We start from the raw sequence: 17,647 nt of genomic DNA, 5'->3' as shown, positions 1-17,647 counted from the left end.
ACCTACAACCTGATGGTTGAACCAGACATGTAGAAAGTACTTGAATTATTTGAGATAAATTCACAAAGATCTCTGCTCTGTTTAGGAGACACCTCACAAGACCTGTGGCAAGATGACAAGGCTGTAATTCAAATCTCAGGCTGCAACCTGGTTAACTCCAGAGACAAATCTTCCAAGGGCTGGGTCTGACTTTCTGACCTGCAGTTTCTCCCACGCACCTTCAGAAAGGGCCTGTCTGAGTAAAAGAAAACCTAAACTTCGCCTAACAAATGATCATTGTTCTGCTGAATTCTTAAACCCTTCAGCATTTACACGCAGCAGCCCTAATTTCATGGAAAATATTACAATGCTGCCTCAAAGCCTGAGCCATTAATCATGCATAAATCGTGAGTAAGCCCCAGTGTGTTATGCAGTCACCTAAATAACCCTTCTTTCTGCAGAGCAGAGATAATAAAATAGTATCTTAAATGAACTTTTGCTTTCCAGTCTCTAAATCAAAGCTATTCTCTGAAAGCCATTATTATAAACCAAATCACCACTATCACAGCAAACTTAAGAGTTGATTACAGGCTCTGAACAGATGCAACTCTAAGTCCAGAACTTTACATATCAACTTACCTAAGCTGCTTTGCATAGCTGAGTTCAATCTCTGTTCTTTCTTTTACAAACTTGATGTACTTTTCCAGAACATCAATACCCCACTGCGTGTGTTTTTCTAAGTTGTCAAACTGGTCCTGCAATGAATCATAAAAAAAAAAAAAATAGTTTAGTCTCATTGAACATAGATAACTAAAAATAATACACAAAGTATTGCCATACAGAAAGTGTTATTTTCCATTACAACAGTTAGACATATTTTGTAGCTACACAGGTTTTTAAATCGATGGAAATCTGTATTTTAACATGAGATCCATTCAGTAACATTCTTCCTTCCTCATTTCTGAATCAGTTTCATTCCAGAAATCCTGGCATTTCTACTAAATACCATCTTCTAATATAAAGACATACTTAGGCAAAGGATAAGAAATAGATACTCTTGGTAGTATTTTATTTTACTCTGAAGAATTAAAGCACTTCCATGAATTTGAGGTCTACTTTCAATTAATAGTTCTTATCTTAGTCTGAGAAATATAGACTTGAGCTTTGTCGGTGTTATGAATTTAAAATATAATTTAGAAAGCTAATAATCCTTTTACAAAACGGACTTCAACTCCCCTCTGTTTTGTTCTAAAACAGAACACATGCTAACAAATTATGTCCCCCAAAAATGACACTAGCTATGTTCTCAGTAAGTTTTCTCATCTACCTTCATTTATATACAGATGTTACTTTGTTCTTCAAATATTGTTGCCCTCCAAAACAGTCACACATATTTTCAATAAAATCAAGAAGGTTTCACAAGTCAGTCTGGGATTTGCAAATGCCAAGAGAAATTAAGCAACTCTAAATCCAAATTAGTTATCCGAGACAGTTTATTACTATCTTCAGATTGAACCTATAATTACCTCATTTTTCAAAATTTGCCTACTCCAACAACACTCAAATTCCACAATCATCCATTCCCCACAGTTTTGTAGAAGTCAATGTTTCTACAAGATTTGAAATATAATTTCAAACTGTGATCCTGAATACTTATCCTGACAGAAACACAGTGTAAAATAAATAAGGGCTTTAATATCAGCTTATTTATTAGGCATCAGGTTCCACTATGGTTTAAAGGGAATATAGAGAGTAAGTTTGTACATCTGCGGTACAAAGGTAGATTTACAATGCTTTCCAAAAAACTACACGCAGCAATAGATTTGGGTCAGATGCTGCCACAACCAAAAGGTTCTGACACAAGTGATGCTTCTCTGCAAAAAATTTGGCTTTGTGACTCAGTTTGCAGAGGTATCACTGACTTATCAGAGCGATAAAAGCCCATTTCCTTAGACACACAGAGCAGAAAAATAACAGAATGCTACAACAAAGCCTTAGTTTTTGATTATGCTGCTTTAATCAAACACCACTTTCTGCTCTGTGGCACATTTGGCAGTGACAGTGTTACACACTGGTGGCAGGAGAGATTCTGCATTGAACACAGGAGCTAATAAAGAAAAATAAACCTGCTAATAAAACTGCTTTAACTAATTTGAATTGGAGAAATAGAAACCATACTAGAGGAAATCTGCAAAACCCTAACAAAAAGCAAGGTAAATACCTTGCAGGTAAATACCCATGGAATAGGACACACAGGGTTTGTGCATCTGTGTATTTGCTCTGGTTTAGCATAAGGTACTATTTCAAACCAAGTCAGCCAAGCCAAACCAAGCTTCAGTTTAAATTATGTCTGTTTTAGTCAATTAAAGAGGCACTCGTGGCAGAACAGCAAAAGGGTAATAGTATAAAGTTACAAAAATCTTAAAGAACTTCTGAGCCTTGCACTCCAAGAACTATGACAAAATGGTTAAGTGTGACTGAAGAAAAAAAATGTAAACTACAGAGAATAAAAGCCTGACTTCCAGCTACATAAATCACCTTGAACCAATGTAACATCAGTCACTCAGAAAGAGGATGTATGTGTTCTGCAGAAAGGGAAGACATGGACCAAACCAGTGCATATTTGTGTATATACAAATCTTTATTTCAGACAATTTCACAGCTGGGGAGAAGACAAAGTCATGGGTAAGATGATGGATCTCTCCTCAAATCAGGCAGGAACACGATGTGCTGCCTGGGGTACAATACAGCTCAACGAGGCACCTTCTCCTCTGCTTCAAACATACAACCTCTCCATCTCTGGGATTGCACCAGTGTCAGCAGAGCAGTGCAAACATGGCCTTTTTAAGGTTTCTGATAAAAAGGTCTTCCAGCTCTCCCACACCCTACTCCTCCACAATTTACATTATTTAACATAAACACATGCATATAGAATAAATACCCCACGGGCCAGTCCATTACTCACAAGTTTAGATGCATTCACACACTCCTGACTTTGAGAAGGGAAAACTCAGGGAGGGAAATTCACTCCCTAATCCCTGTAAGCAAATTTAACCACCATCATCAGATTTATCATACTTGTACTAAGGAATTAACTTATTATCCTACTGTAACCCCATCTGAAGAGGAAAGGTCAAGGTTTCCCACCAGAAGGAATGCCTTTCAAGGAAATCCTGCCCTTCAAGGTAATCCAGACTGCTGACTGCACAGGAAGATGGAGCAGGTTCACCCTGAAAAGGCAACCTTGGTGGTGGCTTGTCCAAACCTCCCACCACCATCACCACCCTGAATCAATTCTCAGAGCATCATTTAGATCAGAGTTTGAATAAAAATCCAAAAATGCCTCCAGGTAGCTGCCTCAGTGTGGGCTGTTATCCCACAGAGGGACCTGCTGGACTGTTTCAGAGGCCTTGCTATGTCAAGTTTGGCAAAAGACTCCCTGAGGAGCACTGTAAGGGGAACACACTGTGGTGCTGCTGTCAGAGAGACCAACCAGGGGAAGAAGCTAAATTTCTATTTATAAAGTGAGCTGAGACATTTGCCCCATGCCAAGCTTTAAGAAGAAGAACCTCAACAAGATAAAAGTACAAACCCTGACCTCCACTATCAAGAAGCAAGGCAAGGGGAAGTTTAGCTCTCTGCAGATTTGCTAAAGAGAAGACTTTCTGTTCTTTTCCGGGCATGGAACAGTGTTGGCCCAAGTGCCATTTCACTCAGCAGCCAACGCCCCAAAACACTGTGTTACTCTGGGGTCATGCATTCCATTATTCCTTCTCTTTGCTGTGTTACTTGAGGAGGGAAAAAAGTCAGTAAAATTGGCAACACTTTTGAGCATGGAACTCCAAAGGAAGGAGCAGCCAGAGGGACCCCACACAGACAGTCCTCCTGATTCCATGGATCTGCTCAGCAGCCTGAAGGTAGGCAAAGGCTCTGAGCTACAGCTAATGAATCACAGAGATGACAGAGTACACAAAAATGTGTTGATCATACAGCATAACCTTTAATTCATGGAATCCTAAAGTCCAGGGAGACAAGCAATCGATGCAAACACAGGATTTCTAAAAAGAAGAGTAGTTAACAACCATATCATGCCTTCAAATAATCAATAGTGAAAAGACTTCTTAAAAATTTATCTACTTTCTACAAGGTTCATTACCAAAATGCATTATCACATGGAAACTGAAGACTTAAAAAAAAATCTCAATTATTCTGGAGTCTGAGGAGAACAGCAAGTGGTTTCAGCACAAAGTGCACCAGCCCTGCCAGTGATGGTTTAGCAGCTGAAGGTTTTAGCTACTGCAGGTTTGCAGGTTCAGTCATCAGCTGGAAGAGGGCTCAGGTGCCTACATGAGCTGCTGTTTCAGCTTCCAGTTTCAATATACAAACTCTCCTCTGTTCATTTTTTGCAGCCTCCTCACCCTTCCAGTTAGGGAGAACATTAGAAGACAATAAATTCCACAGGGCTTTAGCATTCGAGAAAAGCAAGAAAACAAGGCAAGAAGCATGATGCAATGTTCAGTAAAAATGCTCCCTCCAGACCACAGTGAGGGGGAAACAAAAGGTCACACTGCACCTGTTTTCTCTGAAAAGAAAACACCAAAACATTTTCTAGAAGCATTCACTGCTTTCTTTTGGCTCAGAGTCTGGTGCACACCTAAGAACACTCTGAGCAAAATACTGCACTGACAGTGTGTTGTCTATCACAGCAGGCTCCCCCCACTACTTTCATATTACTATGTGCTTCCAACCTGCCAAATCTCATCTCCTCCCAATTTCAAGTCCCTGTACTTACTGTGATATCAGCTTACTAAAAAGAACAGACTTCTAATTGACAATCAAGATGTGCACGTAATTAAACTACTTGTACAGCTGTAACTTATCCCCCTTCATCAGATTCCACCTGCTTCCCAATGCCAGCAACCTGTGCCAGTACAAACACTTCCCCAGGTGATGGAGGAGCTGGAATACAGGAGCTGACCCCCCTGACTCACACAGGTGGGAAAGCAGAGCCTCTGCTATGAGCTGCTTAAAACAGAGAGCATCTTCCTACTTTTTCAGAGCTCAACACACTCTTGAGCACACACACAAAAACTGAAGCTCAACAGAGGAAAGTAGAACTTCAGTCATTAACTTGAGTGGGAATTTGACATCCAAGTACCCAGAATGCTTTGAATATTTTAACCCCAAGGCAAAGAGTGTTTCTAACTTCATTTCTGTTTCCATTAATTCTCTCCCAGTACTTTTACTGCTGCCCAAATAACCTCACATCCATGCATTCCTTCTGAAATTCGGCTGCATGCTTGTTACCCTGACAATGCTTAAAATGGAAATAGTGCTGCCTATTTGCTTTGCTTCATTTTAATGGTTACTTTAAGCTGTCAAATCCCCTCACGTCTCAACTGCTCTCCTGAAGTCACATTCCCCAGCAAGGCGAAGTATTTTGGGAAGAGGAAACTTAGTCATTAAGAAAAACAAAAGCCCTCTTCCCATTTCTAAGCCATATAACATGGAGTACAACCAATTATTGAGCAATAAAGTGTTATTCATGTGGTCTTTGATGATCAGCTCAGTAAGATATTCCTTCCCCTTTCTAGAGTGCTTCCATCTATTGCAAAATAGTTCAACACAGGGCGTTCAGATCCAGTGATGGACCTTAATTTGCCACCAAGGAGCTTCAGCATCAACAGTGACTGAAATAAAGGGGACATCATCACTCTTCTCTTGAGCTACAGCCTCAGTGTCTCTGCAGCCAGACACACTCACCTGGCCCAGCTCCACCACACAGCCAGGTCACAAGGCCCAGGGTTTCTACTTGGTTTCAAGTGTGAACAAAATAGTAGATTCTGGGAGAATTTACCAATTAATTCTGCAGTTTTAATCATCCTGTCAAGCCTGCCCAGATTAGGCTGAGTTGGAAGTGTTTGCTGTACCAGTGTCCAGGTTGAACTGTCACTGTCACCCTTTCTGCTGCTTTCACAGGTAGCAGGGCAGGAGTGTGAAATTAAGAGTGTTAATACAGAGACAAGGAGTGAAGAAAGAGTGTGCTGAAAATTCAGATGCTAATAACAGAAAATCAAACTCTTTATACTTAGTATACTCCTCTTGTAATTCTAAGCCAGCAACAAAATAAATGACCCATGATTCTTAAACATCAAGAATATTTGAAGACTTTCTACTGCCTCCTTCTCAGAGAGTTCAATTCACAAAATTAGTTGTTTATCCACTGTCCTTAGGAACAGAAGCAGGAATATGGGAATTAAATGCTTATTTTTACCTCTGGTTCATACCTCCTCCAACATCCCCCCCCCTTTTTTTTTAAAAGACTCTCATTCATTTTCATAAGCAAAAAGGAATTAAAGTGAAGATCAAGAATACATCACAGTGTTCAAATTCTAAATTGCATTTTTAGATTCCATGGTTTAACAACTTCAAATTATAAAAATAATTAACAAGATGATGAGAGCTGCTTAGGCTCGGGTAGGTCCCATATGGCACTACAGTGCAGCAGAATACACGGGAATTCAGATCACAGATCCTCAGGGACCTACAATAAAGCTATATGCAAATGCTAACAGTCTCCAGGCAAATTAATAATGAAAGAAAACGCATAAAATATAGGCTACCACTGCAAGAGCCTTCCAGAAAACAGAGATGGGCAGAAAATACCAAAGCAATTCAGCATCTGTTGAGTCAGCCACTACTGATGAGAATCAACTTCCCCCACAATACTTGTCAGCAACAGTCAGTGAAATCCTCAGTTAATGACACTAAACAAACATCCCTGTTTCACATGGAGCCCAGGACACTGACCTTTCCCTTGGGGCAGCACAGACAAGGAGCACTGACAGCACCATGGAGGACAGAGCGATGGGGCAGGGAGACCATCTCTGCCTGCTTTAGACTCACACAAAGCTGTGGCTTTGCTGGTTGTTTTCTCAATGCACCCTTCCATTCCCCCGGGTATCCGGTTCTCTTATGATCACATGCACTTCTCATGCAGATCACTTCTCCGTCCACATGCATAATTTCATTTTACCCTTTAAATAATAAATAAATTCTCCCTGACCTTTCACCAAGATCCCTAAACAGGCATAATTCTGCTTGAGAAGAATAATAAATAGCCCAGGAAAAAACCCCAGCATCTTCCTTGCACATCTCCATCTTCCTTTCATCACCATCTCCTAAATTCATTTCTCTGTAAAGCTCTAAAGGTTGACTATTCTATCTCTTCTAGTCACCTCAGAACTCAATCTAGTTAGGAGAACATAGAAACAAAAATAAGATTCTTTGCTGCATCATTAGGCAACTGAGTGTATTTCAAACTTGCGAGGGGGAATTCCCCGAAAGCAATCGAGAGTGGAAACAGACTATGTTTTATGTTAAAATACCTTTTATGTTGCTAGATAAACTCACCTCTAATTGTCCTGCTTGTTCCAGTAGACACTATGAATTAAGGAGTTTCTGGGCTATATTTCAGCCTTGAAATGTTTACTCTTCAGCATTTTGCTGAAGCTGTAAAGGAAAATAAATTCTAATATTTATGCCAATTTTAATTTGGATTTAAAATACTGTTGCCCCAGTATAATAGCAAGGCCCTTTGCACAGCAAAGGGCAGCAACAAGGAGCAACCCTTATAATTGCTCCTGAGACCAACCACACTCATCCCCACCCTGAAAACCACCTTCCACAAACTCAAGTGACCCCTCCTGCTAATTAAGCCCAAGTGCTGTCCCACGAGCAGGTTTCGGCCATGCCTCAGCCCTACCTTGATGGAAACCTGGCTTAAACAAGAAGCACTTCTGAGAAAAGCCATGAGCACTTGGTGCAGAGGCCAGAACCTGGAGAGCAACATGAATATTCCTGCCCGGTCCTGGGAGCACAACCAGATGTCCAGAGTTGACAGGGAACCAATTCCACTGTAACATCTAAAAAAAAGACCCACCTGCAGCAGAGCTGCATAGAGACATCCCCCACTGAGATGGCTGAGCTTGTCTTCGTACTGGTGTAGGTTATGGCCTAGTTGTACAGGAGATGCACAACACCAGACCCTAAAACACAGTGGTAGTTACAGAGCTCACGACAGCAAACAGCACAAACCCAACACCAAGCTCCCAAAGCAGGGATGGGAGGGAGAGCAGCTCCCTGGGCAGCAGCACCGAGCAACAGGTCAGCACTTGGACACCTCTGCCTGCTGGAGAGGCCACTGGGAGCACAGCCACATGCTGGCAGTGGTGACCCACTTTAACACCTATTATGGAAGCCTTGCAAAACTGGGCACGTGGCTCACAGGAGGGCACTGCCCTGTGAGTACAACTGCTGTCACCAACTGCCAAGGCGTTCACATACACACTAAATGCCTCCTTCTCTCTGCTGACAGCTTAAACCATGAACTGAAACTGCTCCTTTCTGCAGCAGCCAGAAGCCTCTGAGTTACTGAGGCCACGAGCTCCAGGAGCAGGTGATCCTGCAAGAAACTGCCTGGTCTTGGCTCCAAGGGCTGCTCTTATCATTACAGGAGAGCCTTCCTCACCAGAGCCCAAACCAATTGGAGCCCCAAACCCTCCACTCTGCCACCCTGGTGTCAAACCAAGCCTTCTCCTCCCCCTGTGCCTGTTGTATCCTGCAGAGGATGTGGTAAAGCAGAACTTGTGGTCCCTCAATGGCAACAGAGCATGAAACGGTGTTACCACAGCAGCCAGGAAGGAAGGTGAGAGAGGATGTGGTTACTGGTACTGCAGCAGCTTAAAAAGATGCTGAAAGAGGTAAGACAACAAGAGAGGAGTTATTAATTCTGCAGAGTGGGAAGGTAGGAGGATGTGAGAGCTCAACTGCAGCAGGACAGAGCTGATGAGCAACAGGTAATTAAGAAAAACAGCAACTGAGCCAAAGAATACTGGATAGAGACAATAAGATGGTCCTCTTGCAGGCAAAAAGCTAATGGGAAGCCTGGTTTTCTTGGAACAAGGGAATTTTTGATGAGAAATTATGTAGGTTACATGCTCTGGACAGCATGGACAGAAGCCCATCTAGTGTGGAGCATTATATAGGTACTATTTTGGTTTTATTCAAACAGTTGCCTGAAAAGGCCATACTGAGGCATCACCTGCTGTTATCAGTGAGAAACCCATCTAGAAATCGTGGTAAATCTCCTGAAAGAGGAAATGTTCTCCTTAGAGGCGTCACAATTTCGGGCTCTTGAAAATGCATTTTATAGTTTTCTTTGAATAAGGAAAAGGCAAGGCTCAAACCCCACTGTTTGCAATGTCCAAGGACACTTTTCATGGATGGCCAGGCCACAGCAACGATTCATTTCCTTCAAATAAGTTTATACATTTTGAGGTTTGAGGCACTGCATGACTTTGCCACAATGAGAACCATCTGTCATGAGCAGCCCATTCAGAAAGGAACACTTCTTTTTCAAACATACAATTCTGCTCATAAAATACATGCAAGAAACCCCAGAACAAGACACAGTTTTGTTTCAAAATACATTATAATGTGCAAATTACAACCCAGGATATAAGAAAGCTCTTAAAGAACAAGATAATAAGAGAGAAATCCCAACTAATGCCAAATGTAAGGCCAGAGTATTTTTATGGAAGGACTGAGTGCATTTCAACCTTTTTATGTACTTGTTCAGTTATTTAAACAGAAGACAAACACGCACATGCTGTTTCTTTTGGTGATACCAGTGCAGTGCAACTTATTTAAGTGAACTTATTCCTGGTAGGTATGGGGATTAACAGCAGAATCTGGGCCTTAAAATCCAGACTCATTAGCTAAGCAAAGGCTCATAACTACTGAAATCTACTGGGGCCAGAGAGATGATGCATGTCTACCATTAGCATTAATTATACCAAGGAAACTCATTTGGAAAAAAAAAAAAAGGAACAAAACAAAGCAATGCTAACCTCATCCTTCTGCTCATCCTGGGGGAACAGGAATGGCACAAGGATTTGGTTTTTGCTGACAGTATCCAGAGCTGCAGACTGAAAGGACCCACAGGGATTCTCTGCTCTGTGTGTTATAAACAAGGGCTTTGAGAATGAGCAGATCCTGGTGTGGAGGGCTCTGCTTGCTGGGAGGGTATAAATCATGAGCCTCAGCAGAGCTCCAGACCCAAGCAGCCTCCCCCAGGAGTTGCAGCATGGTAACAATGCTAAATATATGCTGCTGTTGTTCCAGGAAGGTTTTTCAGTTGACAAATGTTGCAATTTTTCACTGTTCCCCAGCACTATCCCACTTCCCTGATTTAATACACACCCATTTGCTTCTTCCGAAATTATTTGAACAAATGCAATTTTAGAACTAATTCCCAGTAAATCTTTTGGTGTCTGGCTACAACTTGGATTAACTCTTGACTGATTTTCATCCTCTTTTTTTTTTTTTTTCCCCAGTCTGGGAAGCTCTCCCTTAATAATACCAGCTGTTAAAACAAAGATCAACAAGAGCTCTTGCCCACAGTTTCCCCTTTGGGCAGCTGTGAACTAATTATTAAAAATGAGCCATAGATGTTCCTGCTTATTGCATGGATAACTACAATAGAAAAACAAACAAGCCTGCTGATGCATTGAAAAGAACAGACACAAAAAAGCCAATTCTGCCCTCTTATCCAAAACCATGCTGAATTACAAAAGCAGAATCTTATCCACAAGAACAATACTTCAAACTGTAGCAGTCTGTGGGAATGTATATTGGAGAAATTAGCTTTTTGCCCAACTTCTTTGCAAACCAATGCCACAGTGGCTTCACCATGTAGAATATCCAAGTTGTTCTGTGTATCTTCAAAGCACATGATTTTGTCATTAGTATCAATCCTTTGTGAATATGATACAGCTCTGAGCACACAGCTGGAGTTTAGAAAATCCTGCATTTCAATCCCATTCTACTGAATTCTTTGGAGAAGTAATATTTAGGTAAGGTTTTGTTGGTTTGGGTTGGTTTTTTTTTTGGGGGGGTTGTTTGGTTGGTTGGTGGGGGGATTAATTTGGTTATTTTTATATAACTACTTCAAAAACAATCAGTGACATTGTTAAACTTTGCAGAGTAAGAGTCCTTGATCTCTCTCTGTCAAAGTTAGCCCAAATGGGTTACATTTAAAAAAACCCCAAAACAGTAGAAATCTTGCCAGGTATGCCTGGTATTCTCAACAGAAAAACTTCTCATCTTCTAATCTCCACTAAATAAATCATCTGTTGGGTGTAGAATTGAGTAGGTATGCAAAGCTCTTTTCTATACAGATGCTGAGGCAAAGATGTATTTATTTATTAAACAGAACAGCCTTTACTCCTGATATCCTTTTCTCCTCCTCCTCTGACTGTGAAGCTCTCAGAACTGACCAAACCCCAATGCAGGCATAGTGTCCTTGTGGGGTGTTTCTGCAGACACTTGGAAAAGAAAAATGTTGTAAAAATTATTAATTCTGCTTCGCTTGAGGCTGCCTCCTGGAATCATTGGAGTAATGGCAATAACTAGGGATAAAAAATACCCCCTCCACACTTCAGAGTGTCCAAAGCCCTTCCCTAGAGTTCAAATGAAAAGTTGAAAATCCGAACTGACTGTTCCCTCCTCTTGTTTCCAAATTAAATGGAACAAACAGCTGAAAAACTTCTTTGCAGATGAGATTCAAAAAGCATTTAATACCTTAAATACCATGACATGACAAACACAGTCCTAGATTTTTCAAGGGCCACTTCACACTCAGGACCAAATAAAGATTACTGCTACGCCTTAGGTATTTCTATCTGCCATTGCATTCCATTTTTAACCCAGAAATTAGATTAGGTGCTTTTGCTCTGGTTCAAGAAATAGTGAAGTTTCCAAAACAGGAGGATTCTCAGAGATATATGTGGCTCAGGAATCTAAACCAATAGGTTGAACAACAGTGTCTGAGTATATAACATTCATATGCCTGCAAACAACAAAGTTGGTCACTTCAACAGTGGTTAAACTCTGTTCAAAGTGCATTTCATAATTCATACACTCCACTCTGTGAAGTCAAGCAACACTGTCAAAAAATGGATTAATTCTGGAACTAGGCCAGAAATAGGAAATAAGCAAAGAGCCAAAGAAAAGCTGTAGAGACTCTATTCCTTAAATCCATCCATTAGAGTCTGTCACATAGAGGTTTTTTATTACAATAAGACCCAACTTTCACACCACTGTGAAAATGGCAACCAAGACACTCCTCTAACATCCTTATCAGAATCATCCACCTGTGCACCAAAGCAAGTATTGGCATCAATAAATGAGGATTCTCCAATAACTTCAGTTTCTTCTCCTTTGGAGGAAGAGAGCATATACTCATGTTCTCACATTCTCAGTTCAAGGCCATTTCTATGAAATTTCTCCTCAGGTAACAACTCCCATTAATTATAGTGTGAACTCGTGTTACATCAAAGTTTAAATCTGAGGAAAAGTAATCGCATTTCCCTTAACTAAATAATCACTGTGTAAAGCCTCTCAAACTCCACTGGCTCTGTCCTTCCTTCCAACAGAAGCCTCTCTCAGTTCTCAGTATCGCAGCGAAAAACAAAAGAATGCATCAAAGTAGGTGGAATAAAGAAGGGAAAATATTGTGCAAAGCGCTGACCCACCAGGAGCACACAAAGCATTTGTTCAGTAGTGACAATAAATAATTTAATCTGAGGCAAATTACCAAACAAACATCAATTACATTACATGCTAGGCTACAAGAGAAAGTTCTCCCACACACTTTTCAGGTTTGCAGAGTCAATAGAGCGGCACATGGAGTCATCCAGGCTGCTCACTCAAGGATACTTGACATTCTTCACAGGACACTTCATCTGAAGAGAAAGAAGCAAATTTAACTCCATCACACTAACCAAACATTCCCACAAGAACAGAGAGATCACACCTCACCAAGCCTTGTAAAACATAAGAAATCAGCATTTCCTACCCTATAAATGACACTTGTGAAAGTCAGAGAACCGGAGTTTTACAACACAATTCTCTCTCTCATCCATCAATTTTAGCTGCCCAAGCACCTGAGCCGAGAACATCTGAAGGAAGTTTCAGCAGCAGCAAAGGCTCCCCAGATCCAACAGCAACCCTGTTGTGCAAAGTGCTGCCTGTACTCCAACAGATCCAAAACTGGGAGCAGCTCACAGAAGTCAGAGACACGTGGGGAACCACAGCCCAGCGAGCGAGACACGGTGGTTTGCTGGCTGTCCCACAAGGATGCTCAGTGTGGCCACGCTCCCAGCCCCAACGGACAAAGCTCAAGTTCAGTGTGCTGACCATGCTGTGCCAGCCAAGACAACCTAAAATTACAGTTTCTAGAAAGTAGGGCAGCTGCTGACTGTCCAAACCTTCTGGCCTGGCTCCCTACACAGCCTCTGGCCTCTCGAAGTCAAACAGACAGAATATTTTACGGAAAGAAATCAACAATTACACTCTCTTTTGACCAATATGACTTGGAAAAAAACACAAGCATCAGGAATAAAAGGCACTTCACCATACTAAGCAAGAGCAGCTTCCTCTGATCCTTTGAGTGAGGACAGCAAGGATATTCTGCTCCTGAGCTGGACAGGCGAGTCCAGCTGAGCAAAGGAGTTAATCTGGTTTTCTTGTGACAGCAATCTGAAGTCCTTGAGTTCCAAAACAAAACTATATGAATATTTTATAAGTCATGCTATAACAATGATGGTACCATGACATATATTTCAAGCCTTCACAACACATGAAGAAACACACATCTTTACACTCCTGATGGGAATTGCAGCAGTAAAGAATCTCCTTTATAATCCAGTTTTTAGACGCAGTTGTGAAGAAAAGCACTACACAATTTAAACCAGTGCTTATTGGAGCCAAGATTAAAAACCACACGTCTGTCACACCAGTCTGACCACTTGCTTCTGTCCATTCCATATTCACCTAAATCCAGGACCAGTGAAACAAGGGACAGCACTGAACATTTGATTTCGTTTTTTTAAAATTTCATTCCATGCAGCTGCAACAGCCTTTTACTCAATTCCCAGTTCTGAACAGTGAATCAGTTCATAAACCTTGGATGGATGTTATTACCTGCAGCAGGTAATATCATTTGCATTTCCCATCTAGGCAGCTCTCATTAAAGTGTTTGGGTTCAATCTCGAAATAAAAGCATCTATTTTAAGACCTTGAAAATAGACTTGTAAAGTTTTTATCTTTTTCGTACTTTTAAAAAGTGATTTATATCCCTCTCCAACAACTGCCAGGCAGAATACAGGTTTTGGGGGAGGAGGGTGTTGGCTCACTACAAAAGACAAAAAAAAAGAAAAATGGTTTCGTTCATATCAGTTCTACTCTGGCACTTAAATACCAACTTACAAACTCAAAATGAAACCGAAAATACACATAAAATCAGGTTGACTGCATCCAGCCTCATTAAAACCACTTTATGTTAGTTTACCTAACTGCAAAGGCAAATATTTTTTCAATATAAATCCTTGACCCTCCGTTGAGATTAAACATATATCAAAACATGCAATAAATGTATCCACTGGCATCTAGATGAAAGCACTAATAGGAGGCTCATATAATGAGCTATACAGGAAAACCTAGAGCACAATTCAACTCCAAGACAACTAATACCACCAGAAAAAGCTCTTACTAACTTTGCTAAGCCCAGGAGGCACAACCTTTTTCAACCACGGATCTCCAAATTCTTTATAAAGCTGGTAAGGCTACGGCAAGCAGACAAGAATTTAAAACTCTCTTTTAAGGAGTTTAGAGCCAACAAAGCTCCTGGTATTTTAGTGCCATTGCAGGCTCTTGTAACACTGCAGGCATTTAGAAGCACTAGCAAATTAATATGCTGCACCAACTCATTTGGTGAACAATCTCATTCAGATCTTAAGCTGCTTGTCCTGTGTTCTGAATGTGTTGGCAGGCTGAAAAAATCTGAGGCGCCGCAGATATTTCCTGAAAGGGTGCTACAGTTTTTCAAGTGCAAAGCCACTTGCTGGACTTTGGACTGATTACTGGGACAGCAATAAAAAGAATTCTTGTGTCTCAAAGACAAACAAAACCAAGACCACCACACCACATGCAGCGTGATGTTATTAGTCAAAGGACTAACACAAACCGTGGTTAAATGTTATTAAAATCTTCGTAACTGAGAGATCCTGGTTAAGTTTGGGTCACTGTGGTGACACAGCGTGTTTTAGAGCAATATTTCTTAATTCTTTGCTTTATTAAGACTATGGCATAGACAAGTGTGCTGCACGCAGAGCACATGGGGTGGAATTTTGTGTCTGGAACTAAAGATATGTGATCCTGATTTCCCCTCTTCTCACGTTCCTGCAAGATCAAGTAGAAGGCTACCACACCACCACCAACAAATAAACAGAGGGAATGCTTACATTACAGCCTGCTACTTGTGTTTTCCTAACACAGCAATAACAAACCATGAAGTATAAAAAGAGGATGGCAAAGCAGAGTGCTGCTCTTCTCTACCACTGTTGTGGGAAGAAATTTAACAAGTGTTTGCCCAGAAAGTAATGGATTCCCCAACTCTGCACGTCTGTGTGGAATAAACCTTGCCCACAAAACTGTATGGAAATGGATTACAAATTCACTTCTCTAAAGGAAGAATGATTCTCCCTTTAACATCAGCAGCTGATAACACAACAATAATAACAAATACAGTTCACAGATGAAAATACTGCAGCAAACAGCTCAAGAGAGCTGACTGACATCTCGCAAGAGAACCATAAATTTAGGTCAGCTCGTCACTGCTCTGCTCAGCAGAGGAACAGGAAACAGTGTGATGTGCAGAATAAGATGTCGGTCACTTGGGCTCACTGTTTCCTCCTGCAGCAAGAGAGAAATTACAGCCCACTTTCAAAATTACTTTAGCACACTGGATGAGCCTGCAAGGTGGAGACACCAGCTTGCTCCATTCAGGAAACAACCTCCCCTTCTGGGAGCATCCAGAGGATTCACACAGCAACGGCCTCCACAGAGAGATGAAGTTGCTTCTACATTATTTTTGAGCAAGACCATGTAGGGCACCTCATAATTCCATTTTTAAGGAGTAATTCACTCCTTGAATGAAAAGAAAACACACACATTCCATCCTCCCTTTATCAGGGATGTGTGAATATCACCCACACACAACTTCAGAAGTCTAGACCGGGAGAGTTTTAAGCAGATACCATTAAATATTGATGTTGCATTTCATTTTTTTTTGCATTACTATTTATTTGAAGGGAATTAATTAGCACACTGAAAAAAACCAATTCTTTGAAATGTGCCTGTCATACACACAGACTTTTCATAGCATCCAGGGAACACTGTAATTCTAGTGCAATTTATTTTGGGTGTCTATCAGCATAGTATATTGATTTGCAATGTAAGAAGATACAATAAAATAGATGATCTCTATTCTACTTTTAAGACTGTCCCAGAGCACAGTAACTATTAAGTAGTTACAATTTCACAACACGTAAGAACTTTCATAACAAACGTGGGCACAAGAGAAATTACTGTGTTTTAGCCCAGACCAGAAGAGTCATGAGATGAGAGAGGTTTGAGAGCTGTGTGCAATTTTTATATCCTTGTGTGACTTGTGCTCCATCCTTTCCATCTTGCTTGTCTTTAATTCATATCACAAAATCTGCAAGACAGGGGCCATCAGTGCCTGGACTGTGCAGTACCTACCTAGCACGAGGAGGGTGGGATCTCCAGCAACAAATGCTGACAATCACCTCAAGGTTCATGAAATAAATAAAAATTTAAATTAAAAAAAAGAAAAAGTGGGACTTCTGCCACAGTGTAATACTTTAAGCAATGCACTTATTAAATGAAAGCCCAAGTGCTACAAGGATTGGCATTATGTAAATGACACTGAGGCATTCCTCAGAAGTCTTGCTAGATGCACTTCCAATTCATTTCTTACTGGACTGAAATAGTATTAGACAATATCTTCCAAAGTGGAACATATTAAGGGGTAAGTTTTTATTTTTGTGGAAGAGATGTCTGGATATTACAGTTCATCAGACCAAATGCAACTGGGAAAACTCATCACCTCAAAACACTCTTTTTTTTTTTTCCCCCCAAGTCCTGCCATTTTATTAAATTACCAAGTCACTATCAGCAAATCTCCCCCCAGTGCTCTGGGTCTCTCAGAGTAAGTTATTTGCTGGGTTTATGGCACTTGGTATCTTCAAGTGACCTACACGACACAGTCCCTTGTTCAACACAACACTTCCTGACTCAAGTCTGCAAGAGGTTATCACACTGCACTTCAGTCAGCATCTCTGGAAACAAACGTTGCAAATCCTAAAGTACTTGGTGATGTGAGTAAATCTCATGAGTAATGCAAGAGAGGCAAAAACAAACGGGTTTTAAGAATAAATAATCTACTCACGGGAAGCAGGACGCAGCGGGGGGGACAGTGGAAAATAACGTGATGTTCAAAAAAAACCCAACAAAATGCTGCAGAATATCAGAAAAGAGAAGATTTACTTAACCAGAGCTCAAGACTAAGGGTGTAAGGCATCTGTATGTATGGAAGAAGAATTTCTTAATGGGACATATTGCAACAAATGCTTCAAAAAAACACGTGCCTGCCATGAGACCAAAGGTTCTGAACATCACCCTGCCTTGCACAGGCATTGAAGCAAACACAGTGACAGATGTTCAGGGAGCAGAGTCAGCATTA

General features: G+C 40.9%; 1 protein-coding gene across 24 annotated transcripts in view; it reads right to left on the bottom strand.

The window, feature by feature from the left end:
- FNBP1 (formin binding protein 1) overlaps positions 1-17,647 on the bottom strand; it is a 98,335-nt gene that overhangs the window by 66,686 nt on the left and 14,002 nt on the right. For 23 of the 24 annotated variants that reach the window (XM_027649763.1, XM_027649764.1, XM_027649762.1 and 20 more), the window contains exons 1-2: positions 6,790-6,875; positions 619-734 (exon numbers count right to left, since the gene is read on the bottom strand). In XM_027649763.1, coding sequence (XP_027505564.1) covers positions 619-734; positions 6,790-6,864 — 191 coding nt within the window. In that variant the 5' untranslated portion in view covers positions 6,865-6,875. Of the gene's footprint in view, positions 1-618; positions 735-6,789; positions 6,876-17,647 lie in introns of those variants that run through there. The other variant, XM_027649768.1, reaches the window with a different exon arrangement.

This window comes from Corapipo altera, unplaced genomic scaffold, assembly GCF_003945725.1.
Source record: "Corapipo altera isolate COAL_440 unplaced genomic scaffold, ASM394572v1 268, whole genome shotgun sequence".
NCBI lineage: Eukaryota > Metazoa > Chordata > Aves > Passeriformes > Pipridae > Corapipo > Corapipo altera.
Note: the sequence above shows the minus strand (reverse complement) of the source record. Positions and strands in the feature narration are given on the sequence as shown.